This window comes from Hypanus sabinus, chromosome 13, assembly GCF_030144855.1.
Source record: "Hypanus sabinus isolate sHypSab1 chromosome 13, sHypSab1.hap1, whole genome shotgun sequence".
In the NCBI taxonomy this organism is placed as follows: Eukaryota; Metazoa; Chordata; class Chondrichthyes; order Myliobatiformes; family Dasyatidae; genus Hypanus; species Hypanus sabinus.
In genome coordinates, this window is record NC_082718.1 from 8436648 (window position 1) to 8456317 (window position 19670).

Here is a 19670-nt window from a genome sequence, read left to right on the forward strand (position 1 = left end):
TTTACATGAAAGTAAACGAGCAGAGGAAAGGAAAAAGCAGCCTGGAACAGGATGTATTTTCCATGTCTCTGACAGATGCCTACCTTCCCAACCTGTCTATTTCTTAACTGAAGATCATCTCATTCATCCAAGGCAGATCACCTGAAAAGAACCCCTTCTGTATTGACTGCGCCAGTCTAAATGTTTCATTAAGTCATCAGAGCCATTAACATTAATTACCCTGTGAATCTGGCCGTCACTAGCAAGAGTAGCATTTGTTCTCCATCTCCAATTGCCTTTCAGAAGATAAATGGGCTATCTTCAAACCAGATGAGTTTAATGTCACATGAGGTACAGTACAATGAAAATCTTGCTTGCAACAGCATCGTTGGGCGTATAGGTATGGAAACACAAAGAATACACATCATACATTTTTATTCATTTATAAATTGTAAAAATAATTCTTCTTAATGCTTTTTTTGTGGTGAAGCTATTCACACAGTGTAAAGGATCCAGAGTTTTGGCCCAGTGACAATGATGGACTTGTGATGTATTTCCAAATTAGTTGGTAAATCTTGGGCCTGGTCTTGTTTCCAGGCTACCTTTAGAGAAGATTGGCCTTATTTGTCATGTGTACGTTGAAACATTGAGATATGACATTTGTACGAAGCCAAAATCAACAAGACTTGTGCTGGGGGCTTCCCTCAAGTGTTGCCATGCTTCTGGTGCCAACATAGCATGCCCACAGCTTACTAACCCCAACCTGGAATATGGAGTGAAACTGGAACAGCTGGAGGGAACCCACACAGTCACAGCTCTGCTTACTCATAAAATAAAGCTCCTCGTCACTCATGGCAGCTGACCAAGACAAGTAGAGGGATAAAGGCCCTAGAATGCTCTCTTGTTGGACAAGGGCATTGCTGGTTTTAACACACACACAATGCTGGAGGATCTCATCAGGTCTGGCAACGATCTTGGAAAGGAATAAAGAGCTGGCGTTTTGGGCTGAGGCCCTTCATCAGGACACTCTGCCAGTTCTTGTTTGAGAAGGTTCCAGGTTCAGGTTGATGGCTATTGTGAGTTGGCGGATCTTATTGAGGTTGTAGTTGGGAAACTGCAATTGTATTCTTGTGGAGCTGGGTGGACAGTTATCTGTGTTCTGCATTTTCCCAGAACAACGCCTCTGGTAAGTGAGTGTTTGCTGTATCCAAAATGCCGGCAAAACTCAGCTCTGTTGAGAGGAGTAAAGAGTTGAGAAGCTTTATCAACCTGAAATGAGGCTGTTTATTCCTCCCTATAGATGCTGCCTGACCTGCTGAGATCCTCCAGCATCTGTGTGTGTGTTGCTCTGGATTTCCAGCATCTATAGAACCTCTTGTGTTGATGTCCATCACATCCACCTATTTGTTCAATTTGCTTAGAAATGGGTTGGCATTGGGATGGTGGTGGAAGTCAAAACCTGGCATTGCAGTTGAGAGGACCGTGGATGTGATGGGAAGGAAAGTGGAAAAGAAATCTATGGTCAATTCTCTTGGACTCCTGAAATTCAGGTATTTGGATGGAAATGCGAATGCTCTCCCAGGTACTGGTTTATCAGGTCTAATCTGTAAAGACTGAGTAGCCAATTAGGAAGAATGTTCTTACCGAAAGAACAGTGGTTATTTAGGGTCAATTGAAAGCTTGAAGGGAAAAGCTAATGATTTTTAGAAGGTACATGCATCGAGGGACATATAAACATTACTGCAACCATTCAGATACACCTAGCGGCCACTTTGTCAGTATACCTGTACACCTAATTAGCCAATTGTGTGGCAGCAACTCAATATGTAAAACCATGCAGACATGGTCAAGTCAGACCAGACATTGAAATAGGGATGAAATGTGATCTAAGTGGCTTGGTGCCATATGGGGTGGTTTCAGTATCTCAGAAACTGCTAAGCTCCTGGGATTTTCACCCACAACAGTGTCTAGAGTTTATAGAGAATTCTGTGAACAACAAAAAAAAATCTGTTGAGCAGTAGTTCTGTGAGGGAAACTGCCTTGTTAATGAGAGAGGTCAGAGGAGAATGACCAGACAGTCCAAGCTGACAGGAAGTTGACAGTAACTGTGCAGCAAGGGCTACCATACATGTTCGAAGTAAGCTGCAGATTGATGTAAACTTAGTCAGCTCCATCATGAGAACTAACCACTAGCCTCTGTAGTATCCAGGACATCTTCAAGGAGCGATGCCTCAAAAAGGCAGCATCCGTTATTAAGGACCCTCATCACCCAGAATATGCCCTCTTCTCTTTGCTACCTTCAGGAAGGAGGTACAGAAGCCTGAAGGCACACACTCAATGATTCAAGAACAGCTTCTTCCCCTCTGCCATCCAATTTCTGAATGGACATTGAACCCATGAACACTATCCCATGACATTTTTATTTCTATTCTTGCACTGCTTATTTATTTTAACTATTATACTTACTGTAATTGTTTTTCTTCTCTATTATTATACATTGCAATGTACTGCTGCCAGAAAGTCAACAAATTTCACAACATATGCTGGTGATGTTAAACCTGATTCGGAATAACCACGCGTTACAACAGTGGTACCTAATAAAGTGGCCACTGAGTTTTATACAGCTAAAGAGTGTTGGGATTTGAAATACAGCATCATGATGATCAAGTTTGATATCAGAATGGAATTGATACTAAATAGTTTATTCCAGCTGTACTTTTCATTACTAGTATCATATTGCCTGGCATAACAATTGGGATTATACGGACCATTTTCATTGTTTATGCCTGAAAAGCGTTTGAATGGAAATGAGAGTCACCAGTGTGTAACCTGTTAAAATGTGACTGTATTTTCTGAATTTAGTAATTCTCTTCAATCCAGAATTTGTTAACAGTACAGAACAATTTTCAGCATGGCCCATCAACCTGTTTCCAGTTCAAATAGCCAGACCATCAATTATAGCAAGAGTAGGAAATGGGAGAACAGCATTCTGACAGGGACTTGCATATGATTTATATGCATCAGTTTATGTATACAAGAGAACACCAAATCTTTTTTAAGACTTTGCAGCATGGTAAAGCTTTATTGTGTGGTGAAACTAGCCTTGCTGCCCTAATTTCAGTTGCAGAGAAATGAAACATTCCCCAAAGGCCACATTTATTGTCAGGCAAGATTGGGAGTTTACTGAGGATGGTAAACTGAGAATGAAATGCAGGTGCTCAGATTAGTCAGCCAATAGTTGTCTCTGTGCATCAAGCTCCTGATTTCAGAGCAAAACTGAGTTTAAGGTTGGGTTATTGGCTCTTCAGCTCTGTAAGCAGAATTTGTAAAGAATGTAAGCAGAATTTGCAAAGACTGGGAGACCCAAGTACACTTTACAAACTAATCCTCCGCTGTGGAACAAGCGGGTGGAAAAAACAAGAGGCTGTTGCAAGGTCAGTGGCTTGAAGGCGAGGATGGTCACTCCTTCTGGGTTGGCGTGAGAATGGAGTGGGTAACAGGGTTTTGGTCAAGGGAAAGAATGTAGAACAGTGCAGCACAGGAAGGCTACTGAATATCCAGCCAGCAGACTCAGTGTCTGTACCAATCAAGATGTCAAATAAAACTAATTCTATCTGCTTCAATGAAATTCATATCCCTCTATTACATACATGTTCATACACCTGACTGAAAACCAAAACAACATTTACCTCTCCCATTTTAACTTCACCGCCCCACCTTGATTACGTCTTAGAAACTCTCGGAGCACTTGCCAGATGTGCAGCTTTCCTTTTGCTGGCTGGCTATTCGGTAGCATTGCTGGAACATGTCTGTGGACAGAAGATGAAGACTGCTCCATCATTGGGTAAGTGGTTTATTTAGCCTGGATAGGAATTATAGGGGACAAGACGTCCATTTTGCTTGTTGTAACTATTATGGTCGAAGAGCTCTTTAACTCTCATAATTCAGCTGCAATCCTGTTTCTGCGATGAGCTTTTCCACACTATCCATCTGCTTTCCAACTTTCCCCTTTTGACGCCACCCATTTGCCTTTTAAGCAAAATGTTGTCGCTGCCTCAAAGATCCTGTTCATTTTGTAATAACTGCTGTGAGAGACTTTCCGCCTCCTCCTCTGTGCACCAAGGTACAAGCCCGCCCCCTCCATCACCTTTGATGACAGAGCAGTCTCGTCTGTGCTTCTTTGTTAGTGATTCTGCCAGCTTACAGAAAGAGCCTTTATCTATTTATTATAATTCCTCTTGATCTTCAGATTCCAGTGGAGAGGACATTAGATTGAGGTACCAGAATGTGATGAGTGCCTCGTGGATTTATATATTTGACTTTGGATCTTACTGGTAGCCAAAAGGCATACACTTCAGATAATTGACAAAAGGAGCTGGTAAGAGATGAGAGCGTTCTCTAAACAGAGAGTTTTCTATTTATTCATTCATGGGACATGAACATCACTGGCATTTATTGTCCATCTCTAATTGCCCTCGGGAAAAACTGCTTTTTCAGAGGCAATTAAGAATAAAGCTCATTGAGTCATATGCAGCTCAGATCAAACGAGGATGATCTGTTTCCTTCACTGAAGGACACTAGAAAATATGTGAGAATTTTATAACATAAGCACGAGATTCTGCAGATGCTGGAAATCCAGAGCAACGCACACAGAATGCTGGAGGAACTCGGGTCAGGCAGCCTCTATAGAGAAGAATAAGCAGTTGATGTTTCAGGCCGAGATCCTTTATGAGGAGTGGAAAGGAAAGTGGCTTCTTCCCCCTTCCTTCCCACTCCCGATGAAGGGTCTTGGTCTGAAAGGTCGACTGTTTATCCCTTTCCATGGATGCTGTCTGACCAACATTTTGTGTGTGTTGCTCAGGGTTTTACAACCATCCAGCTATGGTTGACATTACAGATTGTAGTTCTTTATCCAGCTTTTAATTAGTTACTTGGAATTAAACTTCCAGCCAATGCAGCAGGATTTGAATTCTTGTTACAGATCTTTAGTCCTGTTACTGCAATCGTATCTACATAACCTGAAAATGGTGGAAACTGATCCAGGGCGGGGATTGAATAAAGAGGAATATTTTAGCCTTCAGATAGAAAAACAGAGTGCTATAACTAATCAGGTGATTTCTTCTAGGATTCTGCATATGTATGGATGGGATCTTCCTGCACTGCAATATTCCAGAAATGGATTAGAGAATAATTTAAATGTGGAAAGAAGTATTTTAGGATAGAATACAAAGTGGTTGACCAAAGACAGTTATGGATTAGTGAGCTGGACTTTTGGCACCTGAATTGAATGCAATGGAGTTGAACCTATTCTGATTGCATGGGGTTCAGCCTAGTACCAAATATCCTTGCAAGCCCCAAATGTCATCCACCTCTGTAAATAATCAAGGAAGTATATAGAGTTAAAACTGGTGAAATGGAAATATTAATAATGGTGGAAGAGTGATGTGCTTCAATAAAGTTTATTTGATGGGGCTTGAGCAAGGAGGGTCACAGAGTCTTGGTATCACAGCATGGAAACAGGCCATTCGGCCTCACTGGGCAGTGCTGACGAAGATACCTGTTCAAGCTGGTCCCGTTTGCTGGCATTTGGCCCATATTGTCCTGGACCCAGCACATAAATGCAATTGTGAAGAAAGCACGGCAGCACCTCTACTTCTCTGCAGAGATTTGGCATGACATTAAAAACTTCGGCTAATTTCTCCAGATGTGTAGTGGTGAGTGTATTGACTGGCTGCGTCATGGCCTGGGATGGAAACACCAATGCCTTTGAATAGAAAATCCTACAAGATGTAATGGATTTGGCCCAGCACATTACAGGTAAAACCCTTCCAACCATTGAGCATATCTATATGAAACACTGCCATAGGAAAGCAGCATCCATCATCTGGGTCCCTCACCACCCAGGCCATGCTCTCTTCTCGTTCCTGCCATCAGGAAGAAGGTACAAGAGCCTCAGGACTCACAGCACCAGGTTCAGGAACAGTTACATCCCCTCAACTATCAGGCTCTTGAGCAAAAGAGGATAACTGCACTCAATTGCCCATTCATTGAGATGTTCCCACAATCAACGATCTCATTTTGAGGACTCTTTATCTGGTTATTTCACGTTCTTGTTATTTATTGCTGTTTATTTATATTTGCATTTGCACAGTTTGTTGTTTTTCAGTACTGTACCTGATCTTTCATTGATTCTGTTTTTAGTTACTATTCTTATGATTTGTTGAGTATGCCCGCAGGAAAGTGAATCTTGGCGTTGTATGTGGTGACATTATCTGTACATTGATAATAAGTTACTTTGGTCTTTGAACTTTAAACTTTGCCTGTCCATGTACCTATCCATTGTGTTTAAAACTTGTTATTCAATAGATAAAAAGGTTTGCTACATCTGGAAATATAACACCTGAACTCAGTGCTCAGTCATGACAATGCAAAAACTTGGGAATGAAATTCTGTTCTCTCCCATGGCATTCCTTAATGACCACAGATAGAATGCATCTGCTCACTTCCCAAAACAAAATCAAAGTGAAGACTTAAAGTCTTAATCAGGATAATTACTGCAAACCCTTGAAACCCACTTACAAGTTCTGCCACTTTTTTAATGGAGATGGGAAGAGCTGGCTTTTAATGTGGATTGCACGTTGTCAATTTCTTTCTGAGATGCAGTGTTTATTTATTTATTAGTACTGAAAACCAGACTGCTGCAGAAAGCCCTCCTGATAAACAAGGGTCATGAGTCTTTGAGTTTTGTTTTAAACAGAAAGTTTGTGAGATCAGTGCAAGTGTATGGCTCAGGAAGTTTATTGTTTTCACTGGATCGATGCCATTCTGCTCACACGATCGAAAATCGCCAGAAAGGCCCCCAAGTGGATGAATAATGATAAGGGCCTCTGAAAAAGAGGGGTCAGATATTGACCCTTCCTGGAGGCTATTCTGACTTCCTGCCATGTGTGATGTTCGATGGAATAGGGATTTGACAGGGTTGGTGTCTCTTGGTCAAACAGTAAAATCATTCATACTGTGCCTCGTGATCAGCCATTGACCTGTTTGAGTTATCGCAGCCTCAGTTTGGCCAAGTGAGTAATGTAAATTAGTGTGAAATTGCCAGGCCAGATTGAGCAGGAGACAGGAGACTGCTTCATGAAGGCAGTGTCATGCCACAGTTTGACCTTTCCCATATTACTAAACTTTAAATTGACTCTAAAGTGTGCATTAAGTGGATTGGTCATGTTGTTTGCTGCTTGCAAGTGGAGATGAAGAGGAATACCTTCAGTTAGAGGTGGTGAACCTATGTAATTCATTGCCACAGACGGCAAGGGAGATCAATTCATAGGGAAATCCGCAGTGGAGGTTTATAGGTTCTTGATTAGTCAAGGTATCAACAGTTACGGGGAGAAGATAGGAGAATGAGGTTAAGAGGGATAATAAATCAGTCATGATGGAATAGTAGAGTGGACTTGATGGGCTGAATGGTTTAATACTGTTCCTATCTTATAATTTGTGATGAGGTGGGAAATTGATCTGTGCTGAACCGGACGGTTATGAGATCAGATACCATATCAGGGACTCGTGTGCGTACAGTTCTGAGGAAGCTCTGCACTATTGCAGACCCTTTCTGCCAGATCTAACTTTAAGCTGAGCTCCCATCTGCTCTCTGTTAATTCCAGTGTCTTGGCCAACGTTTAACGCCAATATCAGTTCAAGAATACTCCCTGTAGATGAACTCACTGCTGTTGGAGGACTTCACTGGGTGTGAATTGACGGCTGTGTTTTTTGGCTGTAATACAAATTGTTTGGAAACATTCAGAAGTTGAGCAAGTTGCATGGAAACTGAAACCTTCCATCAGATTAATAGAGTCCAAGGAAAATAGTGAGGGAAGTTGATAAATAACTGTGAAGAACTGTTATTCAGCCTAGTCCCAATGACCTGCACCTGGACCACAGCCCTCCATACCCCTTCCATCCTGCACTTGCCCAAACTTATCTTAAGTGTTGAAATTGAACTCATATTCACCACTTCCGCCGGCAGCTCATTCCAAGCTGCCACTGCTCTCTGAGTGAAGAAATTCCCCCTCATGTTCCCCTGAAATATTTCATCTTTCACCCTTAACCTATGCCCTCAAGTCACCCCCTGACCCATCTTATCTTCAGCCTATAGCAGTCAGCATGTTCCCTCAGTCTATTCTCCTTTTCACCTTCCCCGCTATCTTTATATGGCCTTTTTCTTTTATATGGCAACGGTGAGCTTGCACTGTGGTTAAATCATTACAATTTTAATATAGTGATGTAGCTCTTCAGTTCTAATCTTCTACCTGTGTACCTCAGTATCAGTTTTATCTTGAGGTTTATTAACCCATGTTTCTGTGACTTAATGACTTCAGAGGCATGCCCTTTCTTAGTAAGTATTACAATTTTGTTGTGCTTATGTAACGTTGATAGCTGTGTCTTAGCTTTGATCCTTTATAGATCACTGTGTCATTGCCTGTGCCATATTTTTGAAGTATTGTTTAGCAGACCTCTTGTGATTCACACAGTACTGTGGCTGACTAAACTCTGAGGTCCCCTCTGGGTGTGATGGAGCTTTGGCACTGAATGGCTGACTTTGTTGAAGCACATGACTTTGGTGATGAGGTAATTTATAAAAATGCGCCTGGAACAAATCCTTTCCTTGTAATCTTGTGGACTGAGTCTCCCTGAAGGTCTAAATGCTTTGTCAGTGATATCATGAAGGAAAAAGCTAGGAGGAAGAAGAGAGATTATGCCGGATGTGGACTAAAGGCCCCAGACATTTTCTGAGATGGGGTTGGTTTCATGTCCTTTTGGTTGTTGGGTCATTTGAAACCGTGGAGAACAGATGGGGTTCATGCTGTGGTCAGAAATGTAGAAGTGAGCAGCACTGCTCAAGAGGGTCACCAAGGAGTTAATTATAATTCTACAGTACATTTGAAGTGCTTGATCTCTTGCTGGCCATCTCTCTCACCAAGTCTCTCTGGGGCCTCATTTCTTGGGTTTCATGCAGGGTGAGGAGCAAAGTGTCTGCCTACATAACAAACCTGCTGATTCTCAACTCCTCAGAAACACTCTCATTTAGGGCAGCAGGGAGAGTAATGGTGCAGGGAATAATCTCCCTATAGCTGAAGCACTTGGGTTCTAATTAGTTCTCTTCAATCTGTGAAGTGTGAGGGGAAACTGTAAGTAACTTTAACAAAGGTATCTCAAAGGAAATGCAATGTTATTTTAAATTTCTTCTACCCCTGTTCCAGTTACTGCTTTTGCTGAATCTGTACGAGGTAATCACTCCAACCCAACTGTTGAATTGGACTGTAGAATTATTACTCTTCTTGTAGCTTTAATTTTCAATGGTTGTCACTATTTTTGTACAATTACCTATATACACGTAATTGGTTGCATATACATTCTGTCTCTCTTATCAGAGGATGGTACCGAAGTTCTGGGTCTGTGGTTTGTGGACTGGACTGTACTTCGATTGGACTCTTTCGATTTTATGTTTTTATATTCTTGAGTTTTTACTCGTTCCTTCTTGTTGCCATGTGTGTGTCTGTGGGGGGGGGGGGGTGAGGGTTGTGTTTGATGTTTTTCTTTGAATGTGTTCCATGGTTTTCTTAGTTGTCTGTGGAGAAGATGAATCCCCGGATTCAATAGTGCATACATACTTCAATAATAACAGTACTTTGAATCTTTGATCTCTTGACACTTCTTGTTCATCTTTGCTCTTGCAACATTTGATAAAATGCTCATAAGCACCAAGTTGTATCCTCATTTTAGACTTCTGAAGAATCTTTGGATTGCAAATGCATCTAGATCTAAAATCAGAATCAGGTTTAATGTCACTGTACATGTTGTGCAATTTGTTGTTTTGCAGTAGCAGTGCATTGCAGAAATTTGAAATGTAGAAATTTGTGAGAATTTTGGTGACAAACCAAATCTCCTCAAATCCTAATGAAGCCACTATCTTCCTTTCTTTGTAATTGCATCGATATGTTGGGCCCATGATGGATCTTCAGAGATCTTGAAATTTGAAATTGCTCACCCTTTGTTACTTCTGATCCCTCAATGAGGACTGGTGTGTGTTTCCTCAACTTCTCCCTTCCTGAAGTCCACAATCAATTCCTTGGTCTTACTGAGGTTGAGGGCAAGGTTATTATTGCAACACCACTCAACCAGCTGTCTGTCTCACTCGTGTACTCCTGCAGCATAACACATCACAGCAGATCCTGTCGGTTCCAATGTGTGGGTTTCCTTCCACGTTCCAAAGATGTATGGGTAAGTAGGTTAATCGGTTATTGTAAATTGTCCTGTGCTTAGACTAGGGTTAAATAAGAGGGTTTCTGGGTGGGGCAGCTTATTCGGCCGGAAAGACCTGTATCTCTAAATAATAATAAGATAAAAAGAAATGATAGGGGATAGGGTGAAGCGCAGAGAAATTATAAAACCTGCTGGTTTAATGGGTTCTTCGTGATGCCCCTGGTGCATTTGAGCTGATATATTTACTCCTAGCAAAATTTACTTTCAAAACTTGAACGGGAGAATTGTTCAAAGTAAGTTTATTGTCCGTGTGCGCGTGTGTGTGTGTGTGTGTGTAAAAATGAGATTTAGTTTCCTGAGATTCATTTTCTTGCAGGCATTCATCATAGAGCAAGGAACAGCAACAGAATCAATGAAAAACTACACAGAAAGACTGACAACCAGCCAGTGTGCAAAAAGAAAATTAACTTTGCAAACTGTGCAAGTCATAATAACAAAAAAAAAGTAAACAAATAGTACTGAGAACTTGCGTTGTAGCGTCCTTGAAAGTGAGTCCATTGGTTGTGGAATTAGTTCAGAATTGTGGTGAGTGAAGTTATCCATGCTGAGAACCTTGAAACAGAAGGAATTTTTTTTTCCACTTCAAGTGAAGAGTTAATTCAAAGTGAGCTCAACGAGTATTGTTCCAAAAATGAAGTCCAAATATGAGTTTTTATTCTCACATTAATTTGTTTGCAGTCCTTCCCCAAATGTCCAAGTGACCGAGTGCATTCTAATGAGGTCTAATGTTTGCTTGCTATGCAACGGTGGTCAAAGTGCCGCAAGTGTTTGAGACAGTGGTGAGGGGGAGCTCACTGCAGCTCTGGAAATCAGGACTTAGAAAAGAAGGCACTAAAGAGGCTGATTAGAAAGCTGTGGAGCCACTTGATGTCAGTGTGGCCTCTGCGGTTACATGATTCAAAGCAATTTTAAAGCAATCTAAAATCAGTGTGTTTGTTTGTAAAGGCACATTGTGGACAACTGACTAACTCGAGTGAATTAAAGCCTTCTACTGCTTTCTGAAGCATTCTGTTCTCTGTGTATTTGGTTGAAGTGGGGCTCTCAGTTCCTTAGTGCCTTAACAAGGGTTTGTTCTTCTGTTGTGGGCAGTTTTTGACCGTGAATGTGTTTGGCATTTGACTGTAGGAGGAGATTTTATCCTGGCCTGGGCCTGAACTTTGTGTGTACCCAGAGTAATTGGGAAATGGAAACTAGGCTGACTCTCTCTGTCAGTTTGTAAATTTTCCAATCCCAGAGAGTTATAGACCCACTTTCAGAACACACCGTTATCCTGACATAGATCCATTGAGTCCGTACAGCCCAGAGGACTTAGTGTTTGAGCCAGAGGCTGGTATGACGTTGGGTGTGCAGTGGACTTGGCTGTTTTTATCATCAGAATTCTAAGAGTTGGATTCCACAGGTACATCAAGTAGAAATCTATTTTCTTATGTTATGGGTATATTAGAGTCAAGATTTGCCTTTATTCTGTATTTATTGATTGAGATACAGTGCAGAACAAGCCTTTCCGTCCCTTTGAGCCACACCACTCAGGAAGCTCCGATTCAACCCTAGCCTAATCACGGGACAATTTACCATAACCAATTAACCTATCAACTGGTAGGTCTTTGGACTGTGGGGGGAAACCAGGGCACCCAGAGGGGAGAATGTACATATTCCTTAGAGACCGTGGCAGGACTGCTGTAGTATTATATAACCACTTCTTTGGTAGAAGATTTGTCTTCTATTATGCTGGCTTGATGTATATAGAATCGTAGAGTGACACAGCACAGACATGGACCCTTCAGCCCAACTCTTTCATACTACCCAAGCTGCCCATCGTCACTCGTCCCATTTGGCTTATATCCTTTTGACCCCTTTTTCTCCATGTAGCTGTCCAAATATTTTTGTAGCTGTTGTGATTGCGATATACGGCAGCTCATTTCATTTATGCACTGCCCCCTAAATGAAGAAATTTTCTCCTCTCACCTTTATATGTGGGTCACACTGGGTAAGATGTAATCGGCTATCACCTAACAGTCCTGTGGTAGAACTTGGGCCTGAAGGTCAGAAGGTTGTGTTTTCAAGCTCAGCTCCAGAGGCAAACACATAATGTTGACTCGTTGAATGGAATAGAAAGACGAAACTGTATTGTTGGAAGTGGCCATTATTGTGTGAGATGTGTTTACAATCAACGTCTTAGTCTTGCTAATGTTGAGCGCAGGGTTGTTGTTGCTCTCACCAATTGAGCAGCCAATCTATTTCGCTCCTCTATGTACCCTGCTCGCCAAGCAAGTTTCTGCTAGCAACAGTGGTATCATCGGTGAATTTATAGGTGGCATTTGATTTGTGCCTAGCCTGTCAGATCTCTCCATCTCGTAGTCTGGCCTCCATCTTAAGTACATGATTTACATGTCTCCACTGGAGACACAAGAGACTGCTGATTCTGGAATCTGGAGCAATGCAGAAAGAGCCGGAGGCACTGAGTGGGTCAGAGAGCAACTACACAGGAAATGGACAGTCTACGTTTCAGATCAAGGCCCTTCCAGTCGGAAACGACTACTGTTCATTTCCCTCCAAAGATGCTGCCTGACTTGCTGAGTTCCTTCAGTGTTTCATCGTTTTTCTTCTATGCCTTTTTTTGCCAGGTTCCTCTCCTCCTTTCTCCGAGAACCTGCTTTAGCCTTGACAGTCTCAGGAAACCTTTGACTACCTCTACTAATAGCCCCTTGTGTGCTTATGTCAAATTGTGGCTGATATCACCCTTGTGAAGCATGAAACATAGTAAATGTGTTATATAAATACAGTTATCACTGTAGGGGGAGAAAACATTTCCTGAGCTGATTTGTGATAAGGCATTCGGCACTTGGAAAGCACTTGAGAGAACCCAGTTCAATATGTAACTGTTATGAAGATGAATATTGTTTATCCCTCAGGCTTTGTATGTGTGTCTTTGTAAAACGACATCGGCTCAACCTTCCATACAGTTGTAGGGGATGGAACATCTCTTTTACCCCATTCCCTTTGACCATCCAGGGACTCCTTCCAAATAAGTGGGCATTCACCTTGCTCCCAATAACTAACTGTATTGCGTTTGATGTTCTTGAAGTGACCACACCTATACTAGAGAAATCAAATGCAGGTTGGGGGACCACTTCACATGGCACTTCCATTTGGCTTGCAAGGGTGACTCTCAGCTTCTAGTTAACTGTCAGTTTACTATTGCATCAAATGTATCCCGTGATCTTTATCTTCGACCCCTTGTCCTGTTCCAATGAAGCCCGACGTAAGCTTCACTAACAGGAACTCATCTTCCAACCAGACATGTTACAATCCTTGGAACTTATCACTGTATTCAATGAGTTCAGATAACCAGCCTTTGTAGTTCGACCAGATTTCATCAAGGATTGGTATGTTAACTCTGTCCTCTTCCCACAGCGGTTGCCCAAACTTCTGTTCCTAGTATTTTTTAAATTTGGGTTTCTAATAATCTTACTCTTTTATCTCAGTTACCTCACACTTCCCCTCCCTCTCTGCTTCCCTCTCCACCACCCACCTCCCTGTTTCTATGTCCATCTCCTGCAGATAGATTAGCTGCAATTAACAAACCTTCACTCCCCCTCTTAACTAGCGTCAGTGCCATTTACATCCTTTGATCTCTCGTGGCATCCACTGTATCACAGACATTTCCTATGTCTCCCACCCACCCACCTGCTTCTCTGCAATTTAAAACCTGATCAGTTTCCTACATTTCCAAGCTCTGAAAGTTCATTGACCTGAAAGGTGAACTCTTTATTTTCCTCTCTTCACAGATGTTGCCTGACCAGCAGAGGATTCTCATTGTTTTCTGTTTTATTTATGATGTCTACAATCCTCTCTGCAATTGGCTGCTTTAAACAGGAAGGCAGGGAAACACTGGGCTCTTTCTGTGCTGTTTATTCCAAATCATGCAAGAAGCACATGGTGTCTTTTGGCATAGATGCCCATGGACTGCACAAGTAAAACTGTTTCACTCTGTATAAATTTTTTTGCAAGAAAAAAATGCTCCTTTCATGTTTGATGGCATTTTGTCATCACTTGGGAGCTTTGAATCTCTTGGCAGTGAACTTTAATTCATTTTGATATTTGCTCTTGACTCCCTTCATCGATGTGGTTGACTCAAATGAGGGTTGCCATCTCACCAGTGATTATTGCGCTTGATTTTTCTCAGCCCTCTGGGCATCTGAGAACATCCAAGGGCCAAAGTACTTCTCATAGTGGCTGTATGACTTGCAGCTTGTTGCTGTAATTAAACATTAGCTGAGAAGATTTGCGTAAGTGGATCCATTTGGTCCTAGGGTGGATGGGAAAGGGGTGTTTGAGTTGACTTTATACTGCGTGAAGGTTGGATGGGGAAGCTGTCATCATATTGAATGAAGATAATGGGATGGACAGTAGAGGAATATCTGAGCTGTCCTCATGATGGTTGGTAGGGAGTGCTAGTGCTGGTTAATTTATTGGACTGGGTCCAACCAATAAACTGTCATGGTATCACAGATCATTGGGTGCCTCTGAATTACAAAGAGGCATTGCATTTGCTACCTTCCTCTAAGAACACAGTCTGTAAGGGGATGGGTTTGGCCACTCTAGAATGTTAAGAATTCCAGATCAGGTGGAACTACAGATTTCCTTTCCCAACATTTGCTCTGTTAATTGTTTTGAGGGGGACATAAAATCAACAGGGAGGTAATACTGCAGTCAGTTTCTTCACTTGTAGATATACTCTCAGTGAAAATTTCATTCGGCACCTCCTCATACTGTGTGTATGTTCGTGGTCTTCTGATGCTGTAGTCCATCCACTTCAAGGTTGGACATGTTTCTTGCTCTCACAGAAGCTTGCCTGCACACCATTGTCGTAACACATGGTTATTTGAGTTACTGTCACCTTCCTATCAGCTTGAACCATTCTCCTTTGACCTCTGTCATTAACAAGGCATTTTCACCTACAGAACTGCCTCTCACTGGATGTATTTGTTTTTTGCACAGCTCTCTGTAAACTACAGGGAGTGTTGTTTGTGAAAATGCAGGAGATCTGACAAAGGGGTAAGAGGGAGTTGGAATGGTAAGTGAGAGAAAAGGGAGGGTGAAGAAATGACTGGATGTTAGAGCAATCAATGTTCATTTTGTCTGGTTAGAGGTAAATCTGGGATAAAGAGCTAGAATCATTAATGGAGTTCATTAATGTCTTAAGGGAAGGAAATCTTGTGTGTTTCCTCATTCTGGTCTGCACAGGCCTTGAGGTCCACAACGATGGACGAGCAAGCTACTCCGATAAAGTTCAAGTTCATTGTCTTTCAGCCTATACATAGATATAATCAAACAAAGTAACATTCCTCCAGACCATGCAGTATAGCACAAGGCACGTACACTGAAATATTGCCATAAATAAATTAATAAAATATCACTCAAAGAACATGTAGAGCAGAGGGAAGGGAAGGGGAGTAAGGGAAGTGCTGGCTATGACAGTTTCTGATAGGACTTGGCTGTGTGAGATGTATCACAGAGAGCAGGAAGTCTCTCTTCTTGCCTCAGCAGGGGACTAAATTGGCAGTACGGAAAAATATCTTTGGTTCCAACCCCATCACAAACTTTAGTGTGAAGTCTGTGCCCAAAACACCAAGTCAGTCACATGCTTTTTGTTTGATGGAAAAAAAGTAAAAATACTAAAGAGCTCTGAAGGATAATCAAGTGATCTTGCACTATTTATAGATTTCAACCAACAGTACACTGGGTTTGAGATACTAAAATGTAAATTAAATCTGGAGGCTGGCTATTGAATTTCGGTCTAGACTTATGTTGCCGTACATCTGCGTGAACTCAAACTGTAAGAGCTAAACAGAATGAGGTAATAAAAGATCATAATGTCTGGATTTTAACCTCATGGCCTCCATCTATCTAAAATGATCCGTTCTGTATAAGTAGCCGGGTTTGCTGAATTGTCCTTTTGTCTTTCACATGCCGTAGTTTGATAACTTGATACAGTATGTGAATTTGTCATGTGTGTGTGTGCATGTAGTGGTTTCTCACAGAAGACAAAACATCCTTACATCTTGAAGTTCTAAGTTCAAAATAAATTTATTTTGAAAGTACATGTATGTCACTAACAACTCTAGATTATTTTTCTTGCAGGCATACCCAATAAATCCATAATAGAATCAATGAAAGATTGCACCAACTGGGCACTCACCCAATGGGTAAAAGGCAACAAAGTGTGCAAATACAAAGAGAAAGAAATAATAATAAATAAGCAATAAATTTCAAAAACATGAGATGATGAGTCCTTGAAAGTGAGGTTTCAGTGTGTAGTTATTTGAGTTTCTGTTACCTTTCCTGTCTGCTTAAACCAGTCTGGCCATTCTCCTCTGATCGTTCTCATTAACAAGGCTTTTTCACCCACAGAACTGCTACTCAGTGGATGCTTTTTTGTTTTTTTCTGTAAATTCTAGATTCTGTTGTGTGTGAAAATTCCAGAAGTTCAGCAGTTTCTGAGATACTCAAACCACCCCATCTGACACCAACATCATTCCACAGTCAAAGTTACTTAGAACACATTTCTTCCCCAATCTGATATTTGGTCAGAACAATGACTGAACCTCTTGACCATTTCTGCATACTTTTATGCATTGAATTTCAGATTGATGTTTATGTTTACTCTTCTCCGCACTGAACCGGGGCTGTGGCCAGCAACTAATGGGCTCCTCGACCACCTGTGACTGGCTTTGAGGCTGTGACCTCACTTTTGTGAAATTTAGTTCCGGATCTGATTTGCGTACTACTTACTGTTTGCACCATTTGTTCTTTATTTTTACACATTGGGTCTTTTATAATGGGTTCTTTTGGGTTTCTTTGTTTTGTGGCTGCCTGTAAGGAGACAAATCTCAGGGTTGTATATGGTATATGTTCTTAGATAATAAATGTTCTTTGTACCTTGAATTTTGAGTTGCTGCAACGTGATTGGCTGATCTGTGTTAATGAGCAGGTGTACCTAATAAACTGGCCTCTGAGTGTATATAAACCACAGGCCCCCCCCCCCCCCCAAACCCCTGCTGCACTCCCTCCTCATAGACCCATCCATTTGATTCTGCGGACAATGTATGGAATTACACAAGTGATTCTTTTCCTTCCGTTATCACTAAACACTAAATTTGGGCTAAGAAGGGAGGAAGAGGAACATCATCAGATCTGGACATGTTGATATTTAAACCTGTGACATAGTGACAGGAGTGTAGGGAAGAACATGAGGTTGATGATCATTGACGGTCTTCCTACCGGTTTTAGTGCAATGTTGTGGTTCAGACAGGCCCGAAGCTGCTAAGTAGAGGAGCTCTTTTCTTTGCCATTTATTATGTTCACGTCTTATGGAGTTTGTGCTTTCGAACTCATTTGATGGCTCCCTTGTTCTCCCTTGCAGATGGAGATTGCTGGCCAATTGCCGTGTCGCTTTTTGCCGTTTTGACCTCCCTTTTGGGAAAAGAAGGCAAACACTGCTTGGTCTATCGTGACGAGTGTTCCAGCAGCAGGGCAGGAAACCTAACCCACCAGCCACCTCCATGGGTGCGAGGTCTTTCTATGTCGTCATAGCAATATGTAGTCACACTCACCTCTTGTTGCCTCCTTCCTTCAAAGCAGTTCCTAGTCCTTCAGGATTTAGGTAGAAAAATGGATAATTCTGTATATTATTATTTTTTTGTATCTGCACATTTTTTCATGTTGGTTGTTTGTCAGTCTTTGTTTCTGTGTAGTTTTTCATTGATTCTCTTTTATTTCTCTGCTCTTCTGTGATTGTCTGCAAGTAAATGAATCTTAGGGTAGTATATGGTGACATGTATGTACACTACTTTGATAATAAATTCACTTTGAACTTCGAATCTCCAAAAATGAAAGATTATCTCCAGAGCCTCCACTGCTGGGTCAGAAGGAAAATTACCTGGACATTTAAAACTCTGAAGGTTCTTGTAACTTTACAAGAATATTGCTCCTTGCTGAGAGGGAAAAAAATAAGAGGCATTGAGTTGACCGGTAAGAATTGCCCAGTTGGGTTATGAAGAATGATCTGATTGGCATGAGGTGGTGGATCCTGAGAGGATGCATGGGATGGGCAAGAGTACTGGTGACAGGAGGTCACGTGATGTCACTTCCAGGTATATCTGTTCTGCTAACCTTGTATTTCATGTCTTGCACTGGACCGCTGATGCAAAGTGAAGAATTTCACAACTTAAATCAGTGATAATAAATCTGATTGTGATTCAGGGTTAGCATTAGTGTTAGGCATCGTGTTTATTTACAGATAGACAATAGATGAGAAGACACCAAGCTCCAAGTTGCTGAGCTGAATTGTCTCGAAGCCACTAAATTCCTTTTTAAAGACTGCTGCTTGTATGAAATGTGTTAGGTGGCGAATGCTCATTATTTTCAAAGCAGACTGTTAGGCTTTCATTTGGTAAACTTCGATCTGTCACAGGGAAACGTTGCCAATGCGAGAACAGCTTTTACAGCCATACCCTGTTCCGTCTTCCTGTGAAACTATTATTTCACCTACATGTGAAGCTGTGTGCTGGTAAAAGGGAGGGGTGATGAAACCCTTAAACGAATGACTACTCCCTTTGATTAGAGCCCTGGTAGTGAAATAATATAAATCCTCAGCACCCTTCATCCCTTCATGAACAGCCGCTTCACGCATACACTCCACACCTCATTCCTATAATGACACAGTCACTGTTCTCCTTCCTGTGTTTCCATGTGTCCTGCTGCTACCTAGAGGAGTTTCTCTTGCCAAGAGTCATTTTGTCACCAGCATTTCCTGTCTGAGTCACCTTATGTACAGATACTGCTGCACCTAACTTTATGTGGATGCAATCAGTCTATGTATATAAATTAATCTTGTGTATGTACAGCCAAACAGTTACTTGTACATTGAGCAAACACGAGGAAATGTGCAGATGCTGGAAATTCAAACAACACTCACAAAGTGCTGGTGGAACACAGCAGGTCAGGCAGCATCAATAAGGAGAAACACTGTAGACGTTTCGGGCCAAGACCCTTGGTCCTGGAAAGCATGGTGGAGGTGATAGTAAATTTTCCTGTTAAGTACGTAAGATTTGGCTGTACATTAGTAATCAGCAGTGTTTTTTTTCCTGTGTGGTACAGTACCTTCCTGTTTGGTGGTTTGGTTTTGCATTGGTGAGGGATACAGGTTCTCAAACCAACACATGTTACCATTAAAGTGATAGATGTGAAATCCATGCTTATTTTTAAGAAATCAGATGCCTCTCACCCGATAGGAAGGTGCAGCTCCATTCTTGTTTGGAATGGGTCTGTATTGTACCGATTGTGCTCCAAACCATGAACTTTTT

General features: G+C 41.6%; 1 protein-coding gene across 8 annotated transcripts in view; it reads left to right on the forward strand.

Annotated features, from left to right (window-relative positions):
- plxna4 (plexin A4) overlaps positions 1-19670 on the forward strand; it is a 721825-nt gene that overhangs the window by 37585 nt on the left and 664570 nt on the right. Inside the window, exon 5 of one of the 8 annotated variants that reach the window (XM_059987085.1) lies at positions 17729-17862. The exons of the other annotated variants lie outside the window; for them this stretch is intronic. Coding sequence (XP_059843068.1) covers positions 17729-17773 — 45 coding nt within the window. The 3' untranslated portion in view covers positions 17774-17862. Of the gene's footprint in view, positions 1-17728; positions 17863-19670 lie in introns of those variants that run through there. 8 annotated transcript variants of the gene reach the window in all.